The 21,357-nt window shown below is 42.8% G+C and overlaps 1 protein-coding gene across 1 annotated transcript in view; it reads right to left on the bottom strand.

Moving 5' to 3' along the window:
* LOC124550881 (BTB/POZ domain-containing protein 9) overlaps positions 1-21,357 on the bottom strand; it is a 132,197-nt gene that overhangs the window by 72,471 nt on the left and 38,369 nt on the right. The window contains exons 3-4 of the mRNA XM_047125640.1: positions 13,771-13,900; positions 762-992 (exon numbers count right to left, since the gene is read on the bottom strand). Of these exons, the coding sequence (XP_046981596.1) occupies positions 762-992; positions 13,771-13,900 (361 nt within the window). The remainder of the gene's footprint in view (positions 1-761; positions 993-13,770; positions 13,901-21,357) is intronic.

Below are 21,357 nucleotides of genomic sequence, written 5' to 3'. Positions count from 1 at the left end.
TGTGTCACATCATGGTCTTCGTAGTCCTTTTGTGAAATCTAAGTTGGAAACTGTAGAATTTTTCTGCCGTCAGTCTCAAATGCAGGTTCTCAAAATTTTGTCATTAGTGTTTCACAAAAACCATGTCATCTTCCATCAAGAAATTCCCATATGTATCTTCATGAAGTACTTCTGTAGTACTTGACATTGATCGAACTTACCAGTACAAATCTAGCTGCAAGAAACTGAACTGCTTCGATATATTTCTTTAATCCGACACGGTGGGGATACAAACAATCGAGTACTCAGGAATGGGTTGCACTAGAGTTATATTTACTGCCTCCTTTGTAGATAAGTTACCTCTTCCTAGAATACTCCTAATAAACCAAAGTCAACTATCTGTCCCTATTACCGACCATAAGCACTCACTCAATTTCATATTGCTCTGCAACATTTAAGGCTTTATATTTAATCAACATTACTATGTCAAGCAGTGGCCACTAATACAGTATTCTAACATTACAGGACTGTTTTTCTTACTTACCTGCATTAACCTACATGTTCTCTACATTTAGAGTAAGCTGCCATTCATTACACCAAAGAAATTCTGTACAAGATACCCTGTATCATCCCACAGACACTCAACTACAATTAATCACCACTGTTTTACTTTTGTTGATGTTCATCTTTTAACTTTGTTCAAGATATTATCCAGTTCACTGTACCTCATAAATACTGGGCAGAACACACTGACAATGACAGTGTCCACTGGTAGCACTCACCGGTGACAGCTGCAAGAAAGTCTGGTGCCTGAGCATCTCGGCAGCATGCCTCTCCATGTAGGCGGCACATACCGCTTGCAGATGGGTGAGACCGTAAAGCCGCGCAGCATCAAACACAATACAGGCATTCCGCACCTGCAAGGCCTCCCTCAAGTAGTCTGAAATACTCGCCTCCAGGTCCACAAAACCGTACTGGTGGGCTAGGCCTAGAATGTCCAACACCACATCTTCCTGCAAAGCAATTGTACACAATATTAACTGCAACATAGTAGAAAGTCTGACATTATTCTACTCTGAAAACATTTAAGTGTATAAATTTCACCTCACAGCTGGTTGATTTTTTTTCCTTTTTCATGGGGGAAGGAGGGGGGGGGGGGGGGACGAGCACGGTCATCAGTCCCATGTTCTACAATGGAGGAACAGCACAAATAGCACAGTCCAGTCAAGGGGAAGGGATAATGGGCAAACAAGGACAGAAAATGGATGTCAGGGTAATAGAAAAAGGAAAGAGGAGGAGTGGAGTGGGTGGAAACAGGGAGAGCAGGGCACCCCAGAAACACTACACATGGTGGGGAAACAAAACAGACCAAACAAAATGGAGGGAAAAGATGGGGAGAACCCGACCAGTGTGGAGACAAGGTCAAGGCCATCATAATCAATGCCTACGATAACTGAGACACTCAAATTGCAGAGGAAGGAGGGAGAGCATATTTAGTGTGAAGGGCCAAAAGGCGGGGATAGTCCAGCAAAATACAAATCACACTGAGGAAAGCCTCACAACTAAAATGGGGATGGGGGGAGGGGTTTGCTCCTTGCAGAGTAAAAAAACCCTGGGTCAATCTAGAATGGCCATAATGAAGGTGACAGACCAATAGTCAGCACAAACCCATCTCTGGACGAGACAGGGAGAATGGGGCATAGGTACCCAGCGAATACCCTCCCACCCAGATGATCAGCAAGTTCATTACCCGGGATACCTACGTAGTCAGGGATCCAAAGGATATCAATCGAGCACGTAGCACCAACAAGTCCAGCAAGAAGAACGTGGACGGCAGATACCAGAGGGTGGCTGGAAAACTTCTGGTGATAGCCTCAAGGCCACTCATTGAGTACGTACATAACACAACTTAGGCAAGTGAGGGCCATTTAATGAAGCAGAGGGCTCCACAGATGGCCATCAATTCTGCAGTAAACACCCCACACGTGGCAGGCAAGAGATGGTGTTCCATGCCAACAGAAGATGTGACTCCATACCCCACAATCAGTGGATTTAGAGCCATCGGTGTAAAAAAACAATGGCATCCTGAAACTCCCACAAGGACATTTGGAACGAACAACAGAACATGACTGGAGTGATGGACACTTTTGAACCCTAGAAGAGATCCATTCAAATCCGGGACCAAGGGTCTAAACAACGGGAGGAAAGGGGATGGGGTCAGGAGAAAACATGAGGAAGAGGACAAAGAGGGGAGATGAAAATCAGAGCGGAGAGAAGACAGACGAAGCCCAACTGGTCAATCAACCCCAGGGTGGGCAGCAGTAAGCCGCAAAAAGAATGTACCAGGAAAGGTGGGATTGGGGCTGGGTTGTTTGAGGGGAGAGACGAAACAGCAAGGTCATCGGTCTCATCAGATTAGGGAAGGACAGGGAAGAAAGTCAGCCGTGCCCTTTCAGAGGAACCATCCCGACATTTATCTGGAGCGATTCAAGGAAATCACGGGAAACCTAAATCAGGATGGTCGGACGCGGGATTAAACCGCCGCCCTCCCGAATGTGAGTCCAGTGTGCTAACCGCTGCGCCACCTCGCTCGGTCAGGAGAGGCGAGCAGGGAAGAGTGGATACTGACGGCGTAGGGAACCAGGACCACCAAATCTAAAGAGGAGGAATCCCAATGTCAACCAGAAGTTGTTGACAGAGCTAGTGCAAAAGGCACCAGTGGCTAAACGGATACCAGGATAGTGAGCCATGACCAAGAGGAAGGATCAGCTGGTCTATAAACTTGACAGTCATAGTCCAGACAAGACAGAACTGATGCCCAGTAAATGCGGGGAAGGGATGAATGATCTGCACCCCCAAGAGGTGTGGGCAAGGATGCAAAGGACACTGAATTTACAACAGCCAACATTCAGATTATGGATATGGGGGCAACCGCAACCAACTAAGCTTTTTGTCATAAACAAGACCCAAGAAACGGAAGCAGGGACCCCAGTCAGGTGTTGGGCATCAAGCTAGAGCTCCAGATCAAGATGGACCATATTACAGTGACAGAAATGCACCACCCTCTACTTAAGGGGGGAGAATTGAAAACTGTTTAAGTATCCATATGGAAGTGTGCCAGATGGCACCCTGGAGCTGTCATTCCGCAGAGGCCACTACCATATTTACTCGAATCTACGCTGCACCTGAAAACTGATACTTGAAATCAAGGAAAAAAAATTCCTGACTCTAAGCTGCACCTGAAATTTCAGACTACATTCAAGGGGAGACAAAAGTTTTAGATCACATTCCACATCCAAACAAAGTTGGTCCATTGTATATGTGACACAATTTAGATCGAATGGCACCCTGGAGGTACAGGTACAGTAGTTTGGTTCAAGTCGTAAGCTTAACAGTTAAGCTTTACCAAGTAGCCATTGCTATGTGTCAGGCGCCCTGTTCGTATTTATATGGTTACCCTTCCTTTTTCACATGCTTCGTCTGGTTTGAATCGACTGCTTATTTTGCTTTGATTTGGTAAGTACCATTCTCTTTGTTATAGGTGTTTACGTCACTAAGCTGAAAACGCATTATTGTACTGTCATGCATTGTTTGTCACATTCTGATAATGAGTGTTTACAACCTGTCACCGCTCACGGTATGGCTTGCTTTTGTGCGTGCTACCACAACTTACAATAAACAAAAGAGAGGAACTGTCTCATAAGCGAAACAATGGCAAGAGAATGTTATCTGTTGTTACTTACACTGCTGCTTTCTTTGATAATGATCAACAAGAACCATATAATAGACTGCGTATGATAGAAGATGTTCTGAACGAGAGTCTAGCGAAAATTTTTCTCCGTTTGAAAATCTTTGCAGATGCCTCTTTAGTACATTATATTCTGCACAGAAATTATAGTCATCTTAGATTTAAAAATCTAGTCAGTTGCCATGCTTAATTTCTGACTGTATCACTATTCAGCATAAGAATAATACGAATATAAACATGACATGATATGTATATTCTTCCATGTTTGCTATTGTTTCACTCTAGTTTCGTAGTTTATTTGGCACACATGATTTAAATGAGATAGCAGCAAAGACAAAAGAATACATGGCATAATGTTTACATTCTTCTACCTCTTCTTTTAATTTAGTTACTGACGCAGAGGTTTTGGTGCCAGTATTTATCTTTGTGCCTGCGAAGCATGCCTGTGTAGCGCTACGTATATTCGACAGCAGAAGTTAATTGGGGCGGCACCTACCAACATTTTTCATAACTTCCACTTACTTTGCACTCGATTCTAAGCCGCGGGTGGTGTTTTGGATTACAAAAACTGGAAAAAAAGTCCGGCTTAGATTCGAGTAAATATGGTAACTGTGAGCTAGCACAAATGCAGAAATCATCCACGTACAGAGCAGGGGTGACAAGTGGTCCACCAGAGCATCCTTAATTCACTACTCTTTGTTGTATTTCTATGGACTACACTGTTCTGTGGTAGACTTCTTACCTGACATGTGGGTAGTCTGGGTTCGATTCCTGGCACTGAAAATTTTTAATCGAAGGTGAATGTTCTACAACCATTTCTGTGGTGCTTAAAATACACACAGATGGAACAATTATACTTTTTATTTTAAACCATTTTTATTAATCTTATGAAAGATCAGTGACTAAGCAGTTATATTTGCAACAAGAATACGAATTTTGTTGCACGATGTGGAATTAGAAATAAGACGTGCATTTTTCATAAAAATTACAGTTATATATGTTTTAATTAGCATATATTTAGTAAATTTTATATCTAAATGACATAGGCATTCAGCCCCCCCGGTTGCAACTGTCACTAGTATAGACACAGGTAAAATTTTAGACATCAAAGAGCTAACAAAATACTGCCATCAGTGTAAATCAGTAGACAATGAAAGAAGTGAAAGACACAAAACAAATTGTGCTTGGAATTACAAGGGAACTAGCGGGGGTATGGAGGCTGCTGCAGTTGTTTCTATGTTCAAACGCTCACAGCACAGCAGGAAAGAGGTGTGTGCTATACTAAGTACTAGGGGGATTGTGATTCAAAGGCCTTAAAATCAGTCATGGTAAACCAACCTTATGGCGAAAAAGATATTTTGAAGATTGAATGTGTGGGCCATGTTCAAATACAAATGGGAACACGTCTTCAAGAATTGAAGCAGACAAAAGGAAAAAAGAAGTTATCAGATGTAAGGACTCTAAATGGGAAAGGAAGAGTTACAGACAAAAACATTGATGAATTCCAGCAATATTATGGAATGGCAATAAGGAACAACACACATGATCTACAAAGAATGAAAAGAGCAGTGTGGGCTACATTCTTCCACAAATCATCCACTGATGATACACCTATATATGGCCTCTACCCGCAAAGCTCAGGCAGCAGGTATAGAGGAAAAATTTAGGCACAAAAACAGCATAACATCTGCAATGATAGAGGTAATTAAGCCAATATATAGAACGTTAGCTCATCCTGATCTTTCCAAATGTTTCCGTGGTCAAACAGAAAACCCGAATGAGTCTTTCGATAATGTCATTTGGACCCGCATACCAAAAAATGTCTTTGTATGCATGGAAACTCTATGCTTGGGAGTTTTTGATGCTGTGACAACATTTAAGGATGGCAATAAGGGTACTAGAGTGACTTGGTATCACTCCAGGACCCAACACACTGCAAGACTTCCAGCGAATGGATTGACTCAGGATCGTGAAAGCACAGCATGCAGTAGAGGAAATGACTAAGAAGCAAGAGGCAGGAAAAGAAGGAAGCTTCTAGATTTGCAGGGTGCACGATCCAGATAATGCTGATTATGGGCCTAGGAGCTGGCATTACTCCATATGTGAGTTAATATCAAACGCAATGTTTAAACTTGATTTCCCAGAAATGACATTTTTTAAAATATTTGATCCATTATCATAGGAACTATTACAGATACATATGTCTTATTTTACACTACGTCACCTCTTAATATACTGCACCTGCTGAACCACCAAAACATCTCTCCTTGTAATGGTTTTTACTTAGAGAAGGAACAATGGACTTTTTTAAAAAATTGAACACAATTTTTGAAAAATCATAACTGTTTATTTGTCTGCATATTCTGATCCCGGTTCAGTAATCAGAAAAGGAGTGAAACTATACTTCCTAAAATTTCAGATCTCTATCTCTCAAAGGTTCTGAGATAATGGATCATCAATATCGCAAATTTAACACTGTAGGTATAGGACGTACGTACTCCCCTCAAAGAAAGACAAATGTACGTTTCTAGCGTTTGTAGACTTCGACAAGGCTTCTGAGAATGTTGACTGGAATATTCTCTTTCAAATTCTGAAGGTGGCAGGTCAAATGCAGGGAGCGAAAGACTATTTACAATTTGTACAGAAACCAGATGGCAGTTCTAAGAGTTGAGGGGCATTAGGGAAGCAACGGTTGGGAAGGGAGTGAGACAGGGTTGTAGCCTATCATCACTGTCATTCAATCTGTATACTGAGCAAGGAGTAAAGGAAACAAAAGAAAAATTTGGAGTAGCAATTAAAAGAAGAAAAGAAATAAAAACTTTGATGTTGCCCATATTTTAATTCTGTGGGAGACAGCAAAGGACCTGGAAGAGCAGTTTAACAGAATGGACAGTATCTTGAAAGGATATAAGATGAACATCAACAAAAGCGAAATGAGGATAATGGAATGCAGTCGAATTATATCAGGTGATGCTCGAAGAATTAGATTACGAAATGAGACCCTTAAAATAGTAGATGAGTTTTGCTATTTGGGGGGCAAAATAACTGATGATGGTCAATGTAGAGAAGATATAAAATGTAGACTGGCAATGGCAAGGAAAGCGTGTCTGAAGACAAGAAATTTGTTAACATCAAGTATAGATTTAAGTGTCAGGAAGTCTTTTCTGAAAGTATTCATATAGAGTGTAGCCATGTATGGAAGAGAAACCTGGACGATAACTAGTTTAGACAAGAAGAGAATAAAAGCTTTCAAAATGCCGTGCTACAGAAGAATGCTGAAGTTTAGATGAGTAGGTACTGAATAGAATTGGGGAGAAAAGGAATTTGTGGCATAACTTGACTAGACGACAGGATAGGTTGGCAGCACATGTTCTGAGGCATCAAGGGATCACCTATTTAGTACTGGAGGGCAGCGTGTAGGGTAAAAAACGTAGAGGGAAGCCAAGAGACGAATACACTAAGCAGATTCAGAAGGATGTAGGTTGCAGTAGGTACTTGGAGACAAAGAAATTTGTGCAGGATCGTGTAGCATGGAAAGCTGCATCAAACCAGTCTCTGGACTGAAGAACACAGTGAAAGGTATTCAACAGGAACAGAAAAAAGTAAGGACAGAAACGAGACTATAAACATATATTCCTTATCCTGAGAGCTACCAATTCTTTTCTTTCTTTCTTTTTCTTTCTCATCTCTACGCATTTTACACTTTATGAAAATGTTCGTAAAACATGCAACTTTGTTTAACCCCTCAACATAAAACCCGAAGTTAAGTCACTTAATATTTGACAGAAACTTAAAATCCCAAGTATACTCGGGCAACCTAGGAACAGACCTTCAAAAAAAACAAAACCGCACTTACATCTATTTCATGCCAATAGTAAAGTGTCTGTCCACTAAAGAGGAACCAGTGCCACATATGTAGCCTGGCTGCTGAGGTAGTTGGCACTAGATATTGCCTTTACTGTGTGCAGCTTTGGATAGTCAACAACAAAACAGAAACTTTCAGACTCTCTCTATTGTTGCTTGGCAACGCTTTCAAAGAAAACGATGGCTGTAATGCTCCGAGTTTCACACTGAATTCAGTGGCTCAGAAAGTGAAGAAGAATGTGATGTTACTTCCTTAGAGACGAAGTGATAACAGTTCATCAGCTGACTGAAAAGTGCTCAACAGTAGTAGGACATGAATGCACCCACTGTGCTCTGCCCAGCTACTCCGAGATTTATGTTCACAGAAAACTGTTGTGAAATACGTAGTTAAACTTCGTGGCTCCACCAAAACTAAAAAATGACTGGGTTTTTGGATTTTAGTCTAAGTCCAGTGCAAGAGTATACTCAGGATTTTATTATTGGTGCTCTTCAAAATTTTATAACTAATTATTTTGAGCTTTAAAAGATGTCTTTATATGTCTGCATGTAATGTCATTTACTATACGATGTTTCTCATTAATAAAAACTACTGTTTTGTGGAACATCATCGGCCGGAAATCAAACCTGGATAGCCCACACGGCAGCAAGCATTCTACCACAGAGCCGTGTGGCCTTTAAAAAAATCGTTCTGGTTTTAGCAAGATAAAGATGGCCTGAAATCAGATTCAATTTTCTTGGTAATTTTTGGGGTTGCATCAAACTGCTTTGGGCAACTGAAACTGTGTTTCGAGCTTCCCGTATCATAAGTATAAAAAGAAACTAGCTGTTATCCACAATTGCCTTCAAGTATCAGTAGTTTTGTTGCAATGAGCGATGGTCAGTAAGAAGCTATTGTACGTGAAATAATGTCAGCTACTCTAACACGCCTTCCTGTTTCATAAGCAAAACTGCAAAGTTGCCCTACTATGCATATGTTCAATATCCCTTATCAGTCATACTTGGTATGGGTCCCAAACACTTGAGCAATATTGTAAATTCGGATGGACAAGTTATTTATGAGCCATGTCCTCTACAGGATGATTGCATTTCTCCAGTTCTCCACCAATGAATCTTTGACTGAGCCTATGTACCATTGCATTTTATATCCCTGCAAGTAGTTACACCCATTATTTCTACTAGTTGATTGATTCCAGTAGAGAATATTGTAGTCACAGAAAACAATTTCTTCTTGTGAAGTGCATAATTTCACATTTCTACATATTTAAAGCAAGTTGTGAATCATTGCACCACTTTTAAATCTAATCAAGATCCACCTGAATATTTCTGCAACTTTCTTCTGTCAATACTTCATTATATATAATAATACTACATGCAAAAACTGTGAGACTACTATTACTATTTACTGTCATGTCATTAATACACAACACGACCTGCAAGTGTCCCAACACACTTTATTGAGGAATGCCTGAAGTTACTTCTGCTTATGTTGCTGTCTCTACATCCAAGATAACATGCTGCATGCTGCCTACCAGGAAATCCTCCACCACATCATAAATTTTATTTGATACTCCATATAAGCATACTTTTGTTAAAAAACAACGTGGTCAAGAAATACTGCATTCATCTGATTGCCTGACTCCATGGCTTTCAGGAACGTATATGAGAAAAGTCCAAGTCGAGTTCCACACGGTTGACATTTTCAGAATCCGTGCTGGTTGGCTTGGAGCAGGTCAGTCTATTGTGAATAGTTCATTACGTTTGAACATAGAATATAGTCTAGGACCCTACAACAGATGGACACTGATAAGATTGGACAGCAGTTTTGTGACCACTTCTGCCGCTCTTCTAGTAGACCGGAGAGACTCGAGCATTTCCCAAACTCTGAGCACAGTTATTAAGGGATCTATCTACTATGAGGCTTGTTTGATAAGTCTCGTTAAAAAAGCAAGGAAAAAAATGTTTGTTTTGTAAACAACTCACCTTACTTCTCCACAGTCTTCTTTGAGGGATATACACTTGGTCCAGGGATTTTCCAACTATTTCACCCCATCAGAAAAATAGGTTCTGTCAAACCCAGCAAAATACTTGTTAACTTACTGCCACTTCATCATTTGACGAAACTTTCTTCCCAGCAAACAACAGTTTCAGGAAGAAGTCACTTGGGGCTATGTCTAGTGAATAGGATGGACGAGGAACCAATTCAAAGCCAAATTGACGTACTTTCCCCACCGTTATCACTGATGTGTGGGATGGTGCATTATCCTGGTGAAAGAACTTTTTTGCGTGCCAACCTTGATCTTTTTTTCAGTCAACCCAAGTATCAAACAATCCAACAAAGAAATGTAATAGGGTCAAGTTATATTTCTGCCTTTTTTCCAAGTAGTCTATGAGAATTATTCCTTGGGAATCCCAAAAAGCAGTGGCCATCACCTTATCAGCTGACAAAACAGTTCTTGCTGTCTTCAGTGCACTTTCATCAGACTTCCTCTATTGTTTTGACTGGCATTTAATGATGGATCCAGGTTTCATCACGAGTCACAAATTGGCAAAAAAAGTCTTGCAGATTGCAGTTAAACATCGCCAGACATTTGTAATGAAATGTTGTGACATTTGTGCTTTTTGTCTACTGTGAACGATTACAGCAACTGCCTCGTACACACAGCTTCTTCACAGCCAATTCTCTGCATAGGATATTATGCAATCGATCAATTGATCTCAGCTATCTCAATAATTCGGTGGTCTTACATTACCACAACATTTTGTCCACGACTTCGTGGTGACTTTCAATTGGACAGCCGGATCGTGCTTGTCTGATCACATTTAAATTCATTACTCCAAAAGTAAATGGTCTTCAATGATGGTGCAAAGTCTACATCAATTTCATCCAATTCTCTTTCCATCTGTGTGGCAGTCCAACCCTTAAGATGAAAATGTTTAATAACTGCAGCAAACTGTTTCCCCATTTTGAGCTGCAGTTGGCACTAACCAATTCAGACAGCTGTCAACAATAAACTGTACACTTTACATAGTGAAATACTTTATGTGATCCCTGGAATAAACAAGCTTACCAATCATGACGGCACAATAAAACCGTTGTTCTCTCTGATGGAAATTTATCAGACTTATCTAACCACCCTATAAATATAATGATTAACACAGCAGCTTACTTAGCTGCAAATTCTGTATAGCATCTGAGAGGGATTCTACTGGGTCCTAGAGTATTGATTATTTTAAAAAATTTTAACTGTTTCACAATGCCATTGGTAATAATACCTGTAACACTCATCTATGCAGTGGTCCAAGCAGTAACCTAAGGCACTACAGATGTATCTTGCGAAGTAAAGCAACATCTGGAAACCAACTTCAACATTTCTACTTTTGCTTTGCTCCCCCAAATTCAGTTCCTGTGCCATCCACGAGTGATTGGACACTATGTGCCATCCACAAGTGATTGGACACTATCTTAGGTGCCTTAAGGATGAGCCAAGAAATACTAGTTACAGTGCTACAGCTGAAGTTTAGAGGTGTTGCTTCTACCAAATACATCTCTTCTGAACTTCCATTAGGCTCAGTAAGATGAGCCTGGAGGAGTCGTTCTGATCACCACACAATTTTCTTATTCTTGTGCTTATAATAAAAGAGAATCTACAGAATGGTTGAGACTTCATGCTCAAATCCCTGTTTCTGTGTGTCTATATTGTACTTTGATGAGTCCTTGATGCTTGCCAGTAATGCTGTAAATTCTATCCACCACAGTAAAGGCATGCAAAGTATGTAAATATCTTGCTGGAGTGCACCAGAATATGGTAACAAGTGTCATCACTTAGTAAGAACTTTGTGATTACATTAAATAAGGCTTTCACAAAACCAATGTTAAACTATTGTCTCAATCACTTATTTACAGTGTAAAAAACACTTATTTTTATAACCATAACCTCTTATCCATTAAAGATAAAATCAGATGCCATCAAATGTGTTGCTAGTTTCAATTCCTAACCATTTCCTAACTGACTAATGGCATTTGCACGATAAAGTGTGTTAGTTGCAAGTTTCTTTTTATTTCTTATGTGTACATTAACAGTTTTCACAACCCATGCATTTAAACATGAAAAAATGTTCACTTTAAGACATAAGTGAAAAATATAAAAGAAGCTGTAGGACTCTCTGATTTTCAAATATCTGATTACACTGGTGACTTCTCCACTGCCGCATAATGGACAAAATACTGGAGTATGGAATACCAGACCAGCTGTGTGATTGATGGAAGAGTTTCTAGCACAAAGATCATCAAATTATTCTCAATGGAGAGAAGTCTTCAGATATAAACTTAACTTTGGGCGTATCACAAAGGAGTGGTATAGGCCCATGACTCTTCACAATATATATAAATTACATGGTGGACAACACTGGAATCCCTGTGAAGCTTTCTGTGGATGATGCTTTTATATACAGAGAAGTTGCAATGCTAGAAAATTGTAGCAAAATGCAGAAAGACCTGTAGACGACCAGTGGTTTGTGCAGGAAGTGGCAACTGACACTTAACGCAAATAAATGTGATGTATTGTGTATACCCAGATGGAGACCAACCATTGTACAATTACACAATTGCAGAATGATCATTGGAAGCAGTTACTTCTACGATCCATCTAAGAGTATGCATACGGAGCAATGAAAAGTAGAACGATCGGATAAAACTAATCGCAGGGAAGGCAGATGCCAGACAGATTCGCTGGAAAAATCCTCAGGAAATACAGCCCGCCAAGAAAGGAAGTAGCTCACAATCTTTTGTGGGACCAATACTTGAATAATGCTCGTCAGTATGGAATCTGTACCAGTTTTCCAGGTTCATTTAATAACCACAAAAGCGAGTGGTAGATGCTGCAAGAGAGGCACTCTGCATAAAGGTATGGTTTACAGTAAAAGTTCTGAGATCATACTTTCCTAGAAGAGTCAACAGGCATATTGCTTCCTCCTACGCATATCTCATGAAAAGATCATGAAGATAAAATAGGGAGAGATAAGGCCCCACAGAGGCTTACCAGCGATCTTTCTTCCCATGAACCATTTGTGACTAACAGAAAATGGAGAACTGACAGCAGTACACAAAGTACCCTCCAACACACACCGCACAATAGTTGGAACTCTGTGCAAATTTATTGTGCACAAGTACAAAATGAATAAAAATTAATCAAAATCAACTACTGCACTTCCAAATAGTGTGCCAGAGCATACACACAGTGTTGTGAACAATGGGGAAGGCACCGAATGCCACTGGCATCGCCATCTGTGTGTGCCACCTGTCGCCAAAATGCCGTGAGGATATCTGACCTGCTTCCAAATCATCTCCCACACAACAGTTTCATCAGTTGTGGAATGAGGTCGAGGTTTTCATGGACTGAGGTCTGGTGAGTAGGCTGGGTGAAAGAGGATACATGTTGTAGCACGGCCAACCTCCTATTGAATGTTTCAGGTGCCGGTACTGAGCCAGACTCACACGAGGTTGCAATCTGTCAGATGATTTCAGTAAAGTTGGCTGCGTGCTTTCGAAAGTACTGCGATTATGGTGAGACCGTACATTCACGACATACCATAGTTGCCACGATTTACGGAATGACCTTCGCATACTGCCTTGCAAATACTCTGCAGTCCATTCAAAATGCACACACACATCTCACTCATAGTTCCACCATTCACATCTTCCACTTTTAAGTTCTGTCATGAGACCTGAAAATCCTCTAAGAGATTGAACAAGGTTCTCCTATAGATCAAATTGTATGCTCCCTTCAAGTGCACAAACAAAATTACTCAGCAGTGATGGCATACAACTGTATGCATGAGTTGGAGGCAGTTATTAAATTAACAGTTTTCTATAATTAATAGCTCATCAAATGCATAATTACAGAGACAGTCTGTAACTTAAAGAACAAGATAAAGGCGTACCACTTTCTGCAGAATACTCTACGGATAATTTAAGTAGAACATACAGTAAAAAGTTTTATGAAAATATCTAAGGTTAGGGAGTGGGTAGTGGGAGGTTTGGGATGGGGGGGGGGGGGGGGCATGTGTGTATGCGCATGCCAGGACCAGGGTAAGGAATGAGGAAAGACTAGAAGGAAAGATTCACAAACTTCATGGTAAAAAGCAAAGCACAAACAAATGCTACAAAAGTTTTATCATACCTTTTGGTTTGCCAGGGACATATGACCAGTGTAGATGTACTTGAGGAGGCTCTTAAAAGCACTTAATGAGGTTCCCTTAAGCTCAATTTCTGATTGCTGTGATTCTCGAAGTCCACCAAAAAGCATAGCTCTGCAATTAGAAAAAACACCTATTACTTTATCAAGGTACTATAAAGAAAAGTATCATTAACAGCAAAGGTGACACAAGTGATCATAGTAGAGTGTGAATGTTTACTATTGTCCACAGCTCGTCAATTGTGCTTATGGGGGCATCGGCAATACCGTAGCAGAGGGAGGGCAGCACGAATCGGCAAACAGCATAATTACATTTTGTTCCACACAACAGAGTCATATTTATCTACAACAATGATGGAAACTGAAGAAATTAATTAAACTAGTGACAATCTAAGAAGGGGAAAGTAAGCTGAAGACTTGAATAACTTTGTGACTAAGGTAGTCCATGCAGCTATGTTAGCTGTGGTGGTGTCACGACTAACATACCTGCCTAAAAAGCAAGAAGACTCAGTTTCAAGCCCAAGCAACAGCACAAATTTTAATTCATTTCGTCAGCTTCCATCATTATCATAGAGCAAATAACAGTTCAGCTAATCAACACTCACATAATTGATGCTCTACTATAACATCTTTACACTGACTAATTCTATAGAGTGTGACATTTTCCCCCTCATCCTGTCTCCCCGTACCAATGTACCACGCTGCCCCAACTATTGAAAAACTGCACACTTAAATGCTACTGACCACTTTTCCAAGAGTCAATAACAATGGGTAATAAGTTTACAGTGTTCCATTCTTCACACACTAAGTAGATGGTGATATTCTGACACAGGAAACTGAAAATTCCAATTCCATTTTCACTTTGATGATCAATGATACCACTTATCCGAAATCTCTAGCAACTTCTGTTTCTTGCCAAAAACATGGCGAGCTTATAATTTCTTGGCACCAAAAAGCTTTGTCTTAAACATTTAGCAGTACAAAAACTATGATTCTAGTTTCTGAAGACCTGCAAAGAAATAACCATGCCACAATGCCACCTGCCACTTGTACTTTATCAGACTGCTTAACGCATTATCAGCAACAAGGACAAGTTGTAAAATGAAAGCAAGAACTGTTTACAAATATCGTGATTGTGGCAATTTTGTGAGAGTCACACGTCTTCATCTAGTGGCAAGCCACTAGCAATCATAGTTGGTTGGTTTAAAGGCAGGAGAAGGGAGCAAACTACGAGGTCATCAGTCCCTAGTTCCTAATAAAACAATGTCACAAGTGTGAGAATAAAATGGACAAAACATATAACACAAAACGGAAAGAAAGGAAAAGCCATAAGAATGAAGGGAAGGCAACAAACACTAAAAGGAACAAAAGAGAACAAGAAAACAACAGAGACACTAGAAACAGAAGAGAGTAAAACACGAAAGCAGATTACAGTGGTTGGCCAACCACGAGAATAAAAAGGGCAAGCCAGCCACTCTGCAGCACATTAAAACCTCCACCCTAAAAGCACTAGGATGGACAAGACATAGGGACAAAGGACATGCACTAAAAACTACACAGAAGTATAAAACCCACTCCCACAGATAAAACGTAAAACTAAAGGTGCTGTGGAGGTGTTGTCGCCCACCACCAAAGGCAGGGTGCTTGGAAGTTAAAAGTCTGCCGCACAGCGGCTAAAAGGGGGCAGTCGAGCAAGAGGTGGACGACTGTCATTTGGGAGCCACAGCGACACTGAGATGGGTCCTCGTAATGGAGTAGGTAACCATGCGTTAGCCATGTATCGCCAACGCAGAGCCGGCAGAGGACAACTGATTCCCTGCGAGAGGCCTGCATGGAAGACTTCCACACATACACAGTCTCCTTAACGACACACAGTTTGTTGTGCATGCTGTTATGCCATTCCGTCTCCCAAAGCCGGAAAACCCTGCGGTGTAAGATAGAACACAGGTCAGCTTCGGAGATGCCTATCTCCAGAAGCAGTTTCTGCATCACCTGTTTGGCCAGCCTGTCGGCAAGTTCATTTCTGATGATTCTGGCATGCCCTGGGGTCCACACACACACCACGGAACAGCAGGACTGTTACCGGGCATAGATGGACTCCTGAATGGACACTACCAGAGGGTGGCGAAAGTAGCACTGGTTGACAGCTTGTAAGCTGCTCAGTGAGTCAGAACACACGAAAAATGACTCGCCAGGGCATGAGCGGATGTACTCAAGAGCACGAGATATGGCCACCAGCTCTGTAGTGAAAGCACTGCAGCCAACTGGCAAGGAGTGCTGCTCAATACGTCCTCCATGAACATGTGCAAAGCCTACGTGACCATCAGCCATTGAGCCGTCAGTGTATAAAATAAATAAAATAAATAAAAAAAATATATTGTTATTTTAAATATGTTAATTATTCTATCTGTATGATGGTGATTGTGATTGCAATTGTAATTAATATTTTGCTTATCTGGAACGTGGACGTTTAATTAATCGGTATCAGACGCTTGACAATGGCTTTTTCGTAAAGGCAATGTTACTCGTAGTTGACCGTGAAATAAAACTGAAATAATCGGACTTCGTAATTAAATCGTTTCCAAAGACTGCTGCGGTAGGTGCGGACTCATAATCTAAATCTCAATATTACAATAATTTGCCAGCCATGCCAATACGTCGTACAGAGGTGATTGTCTACTAAACATAAAAAAGTTACACAGTTAGTTAAATCAGATATATTCAATGAATAAGCCTACAGTTCATAATCCTACTTACTTTTATAAATATAAATTCTTTACAGAATCGAGTGCCTAGTGTGGTTGCAACTCGCAGTATTCTTCTATAACATGAAATTTGGCGGTGTGCCAGACAATAAAATAAAATACGTGCTTCTCGCACCACTTCAACCAGACCTCTCCCTTTCTTAATCAAACATAAGAGTAACGTAATTGTGCTTTTGTTTTATCAGCGACACAGCGCTGCAGTTGTGTGCCATAGGCTTTATTTATTTGTCACTGATCATTTATTTAATTAGTATTTCGCGTTTCCGCGGAAACTCACGCTCGGCATGCAAATGTGCCTTTATAAGTGTTAACCACTTCAGAGCCCCAGAAAAGGTCAAGAATTGAGAGGAAGTTACAGCGGCAGGGTTAACGGAGTCCTTAGGCCAATGCAAAAGGTCCAGATGAAGCTGCGGCCGAGGCGTACACCATGGAGATGTACGTGAACGGACTGCAAGTAGAGGTGGTATAGGGAAGGACTCCAGTTCGGAGAGAAGGAACTGCACGCAAACCACAATCGTTAGCCCCCATTTTGAGCTGTAGACGCAGGAGATGGACTGCCGTGGGCGGGAAAAGGAAATGGTAATTTGGATGCTCAAGGGAACTATGAATGTCCGCTGCGTAACTGGCGAGCAGTTGCACACGTCTGGTCTGCAGTGGAGGGAAACCAGCCTCCACCAGTACGCTGGTCACCAGACTAGTCCTAAAAGCTCCAGTCGCTAATCGAACCCCACAGTGGTGCACAGGGTCGAGTAAATGCAATACTGAAGGCGCTGTAGCAGTGTACAGCGATCTGCATCCCAACTGGTGTTGCCCAGGCAGTGGAGGGCATTGACGTGCTGATAGCACTTCTGCTTAAGCTGACGAAGATGAGGGAGCCAAGTCAATCGAGCATCGAAAACCGGTCCAGGAATTGATATGTCTCCACTATAACGCCGCATTTACAGAGTGGGAGCTCCTTAGTGTCCTTGCACATTGCCCCGACACAGCTCCTGGGCCTGATCGCATCCACAGCCAGATGATTAAACATCTCCCATCTGACTGCAAGCGACATCGTCTCATCTTCAGCCGGATCTGGTGCGATGGCGTCTTTCCATTGCAGTGGCAGGAGAACACCATCATTCCGGTGCTGCTCAAACCCAGTAAAAACCTGCTTGATGTGGATAGCTATCGGCCCATCAGCCTCACCAACATTATTTGTAAGCTGCTGGGACGTATAGTATGTCGGCAGTTGGATTGGGTCCTGGAGTCACGTGGTTTAGTGGCTCCATGACAGGGTGGCTTCCGCCAGGGTCGCTCTATTACTGATAATCTTGTATCCATCAAGTCTGCCATCCAAATAGCCTTTTCCAGGTGGCAACACTTGATTGCTGTCTTTTTTAACTTATGCAAAGCATACGACACGACTTGGTGACATCATATTCTTGCCACATTGTATGAGTGGGGTCTCTGAGGACCACTCCCGATTTTTATCCAAAACTTCCTGTCGCTCCGTACTTTCGTGTCCAAGTCGATGACTCCCATGACTGCGCCTCGTGGATGGCTCCCTGGAGGCGCCACAGCACTGGAGCGACAGTACGAAATGCAGAAGTTGTCTGCATACAGAGAAGGTGAGACAGAGGGCCCAACAGCTGCTGCTAGACCGTTAATGGCCACTAAAAATAGAGACACACTCAATACAGAGCCCTGCAGGACTCCATTCTCCTGGATATAGATAGAAGTATGGGAGTCATCAACTTGGACACGAAAGTACGGAGCGACAGGAAGTTTTGGATAAAAATCGGGAGTGGTCCTCAGAGACCCCACTCATACAATGTGGCAAGAATATGATGTCACCAAGTCGTGTCGTATGCTTTACATAAGTAAAAAAAGACAGCAATCAAGTGTTGCAACCTGGAAAAGGCTATTTGGATAGCAGACTTGATGGATACAAGATTATCAGTAGTAGAGCGACCCTGGCGGAAGCCACCCTGTCATGGAGCCACTAAGCCACGTGACTCCAGGACCCAATCCAACTGCCGACATACTATACGTCCCAGCAGCTTACAAATAATGTTGGTGAGGCTGATGGGCCGATAGCTATCCACATCAAGCAGGTTTTTACTGGGTTTGAGCAGCACCGGAATGATGGTGTTCTCCTGCTACTGCAATGGAAAGACGCCATCGCACCAGATCCGGTTGAAGATGAGACGATGTCGCTTGCAGTCAGATGAGAGATGTTTAATCATCTGGCTGTGGATGCGATCAGGCCCAGGAGCTGCGTCGGGGCAATGTGCAAGGACACTAAGGAGCTTCCACTCTGTAAATGCGGCGTTATAGGATTCACTGCAGCGTATAGTCAATGTGAGGACGTTCCCTTCCAGCCGCCATTTGAGTGTGCGAAAGGTTGGGGGGTAATTCTCCGATGCAGAGGCTCGAGCAAAGTTCTCAAAGTGCTCGGCAATCGCATTTGCATCAGTACATAACTGGCCATTTATGGTAACACCGGGGACAGCTGTTGGAGTCTGGTACCCGAAAAGACATTTGATCTTTGCCCAGACTTGGGAAGGTGACGTGTGGCACCCAGTGGTGGAGATGTACCTCTCCCAACACTCCTCCTTCCGTTGTTTGATAAGGTAGTGAACACGGGCACGGAGCCATTTAAAGGCTGTGAGGTGCTACAGGGGAGGGTGCTCCTTACGCTGCTGTAATGCTCGCCGACGCTCCTTAATTGCTTCACCGACTTCCGGTGACTACCAAGGGACTGCCTTACGCCTCAGGCACCCTAAAGAGCAAGGGATTATGTTTTCTGCCGCAGAAACAATTGTGCTAGTCACCTGCTCAACCATCAAAGCGATGTTACCATGTGGGGGAGATTCAGCAGTGACAGCAGAGGTGAAAGTTCCCCAGTCCGCCTTGTTCAAAGCCTATCTGGACAGGCGTCCGTGTGCCTGACCTTGGGACAGTGACAGGAAGATGGGGAAGTGATCACTACCACACAGGTCGTCATGTGCTCTCCAGTGGATAGATGGGAGAAGTCCTGGTGTGAAAATTGATAAATCAGTGGCCGAGTAACTACCATGAGCCACACTGAAATGTGTGGCAGCCCCAGTATTTAAGAGGCAGAGGTAGAATTGCGACAGTAAAGTTTCGACATTTCTGCCTCAGCCGGTTAGCAAGGTACCACCCCACAAAGGGTTATGGGCATTAAAATCTCCCGTAAGTAGGAAAGGTTTAGGGAGTTGATCAATCAGTGAGCTAATACATTCAGGGGTACGGCACCATCTGGAGGAAGATATACATTGCAGACAGTTATTTCCTGCAGCGTCCTTATTCTGACAGCCACAGCTTCAAGAGGGGTTTGAAGGGGCACATGTTCACTACAGACAGAGTTTAGGACATAAACACAAACTCCACATGACACTTTTATTATAGTCGCTACGGTTCCTGTAATATCCCTTGTAGCCACGGAGGGCAGGGGTCCGCATTGCTGGGAACCAGGTTTGCTGGAGGGCAATGCGGATAGCAGGTGCAAAGCTCAACAGTTGCCGTAGCTCAGCCAGGCGGTGGAAAAAACCGCCGCAATTTTACTGGAGGATAACATCGTGAGACTGGGAAGGCATGGAACATTCAATGAGGCAGTTTACACCTCACAGTCACCTGCAGCCACCGATTTATTGCCTGAGCAGTCTATATCCATTGTGCCTGAGGGCCTGGCGAGATCTAGGTTCTCAGCAGACACCAAAATCTGCACCCCATTCTCAGCCGCAGAGCTTGTAGGTAGTGGTGGTGTGGGTGCCACCGCAATTTCCTTGGTCTTAGCGGTTTTCTTTTTGATTTCTTTTTTGGACAAGGCTCCGTGAGTTTCCCTGGCTGGGAGGACTTCACTGGCTCAGTCTCTGGGACTGAGGATGAGTGTGAAGCCCTACGACCAGCTGCTTTTGGGCTCTTCAGCCACTGGCGGTGATTGTCTTTCCCACTAGAAGAAACATGGGAAGGTTCCCAATGGACCCGTTCCTAGCGAGAGAAGCCAAAGAAGACTTATGCTGCTCCAGCTTAGAAGTGTGGACTGACGCCCCCATGGTTAGGAGAGGGTGGGGGGTGTTGATCCCAAAGTAGGTGGTGCAGGAGCAACAGGGAGGGAAATGGTCCCCGCCATCAAGGGGGCAGGTGTAGTCTTCCGGCTCTGAGAGGTGACCTGAGACGGCAGAGCTGATGGTGCCAGAACTGTTGTAGCAATGGCGTAAGACGATCTCATATGCAGAGGATGCAGGCGTTCAACTCAGTGTAGGTCAGTTTGTCCAGCGTCTTGTACTCCATGATTTTCCTTTCCTTCTGGAGAATCAAGCAGTGAGGCGAGCAAGACGAATGGTGCTCTCCGCAGTTGACACAGATGGGAGACGGGGTACATGGAGTATTGGGATGTGATGGGCGTCCATAATCTCGGCGTGTGACGCTGGAAGTACAGTGGGAAGATATACGGCCAACTTCCAGCACTTAAAAGCACCGCATCAGGAGAAGGATATAGGGTTTTACGTCACATCACCTTCACCCTCTCGGGCAACGTATCACCCTCAAAGGCCGAGATGAAGGCACCGGTGGCAACCTGATTGTCCTTTGGACCCCGGTGGACACACCGGACGAAATGTACACCTCACCACTCTAAATTGGAGCGCAACTCATCGTCTGACTGCAAAAGAAGGTCTCTGTGAAATATGATACCCTGGACCATATTTAAGGTCTTATGGGGCGTGACGGTTACAGGAACATCCCCCAGCTTGTCACAAGCGAGTAACTCCCATACTGGGCAGAGGATGCTGTTTTGATGAAG

The sequence above is a fragment of the Schistocerca americana genome, chromosome 9, assembly GCF_021461395.2.
Source record: "Schistocerca americana isolate TAMUIC-IGC-003095 chromosome 9, iqSchAmer2.1, whole genome shotgun sequence".
NCBI lineage: Eukaryota > Metazoa > Arthropoda > Insecta > Orthoptera > Acrididae > Schistocerca > Schistocerca americana.
The sequence above is the reverse complement of the archived record's forward strand: the minus strand, read 5'-3'. Positions and strand labels throughout refer to the sequence as shown.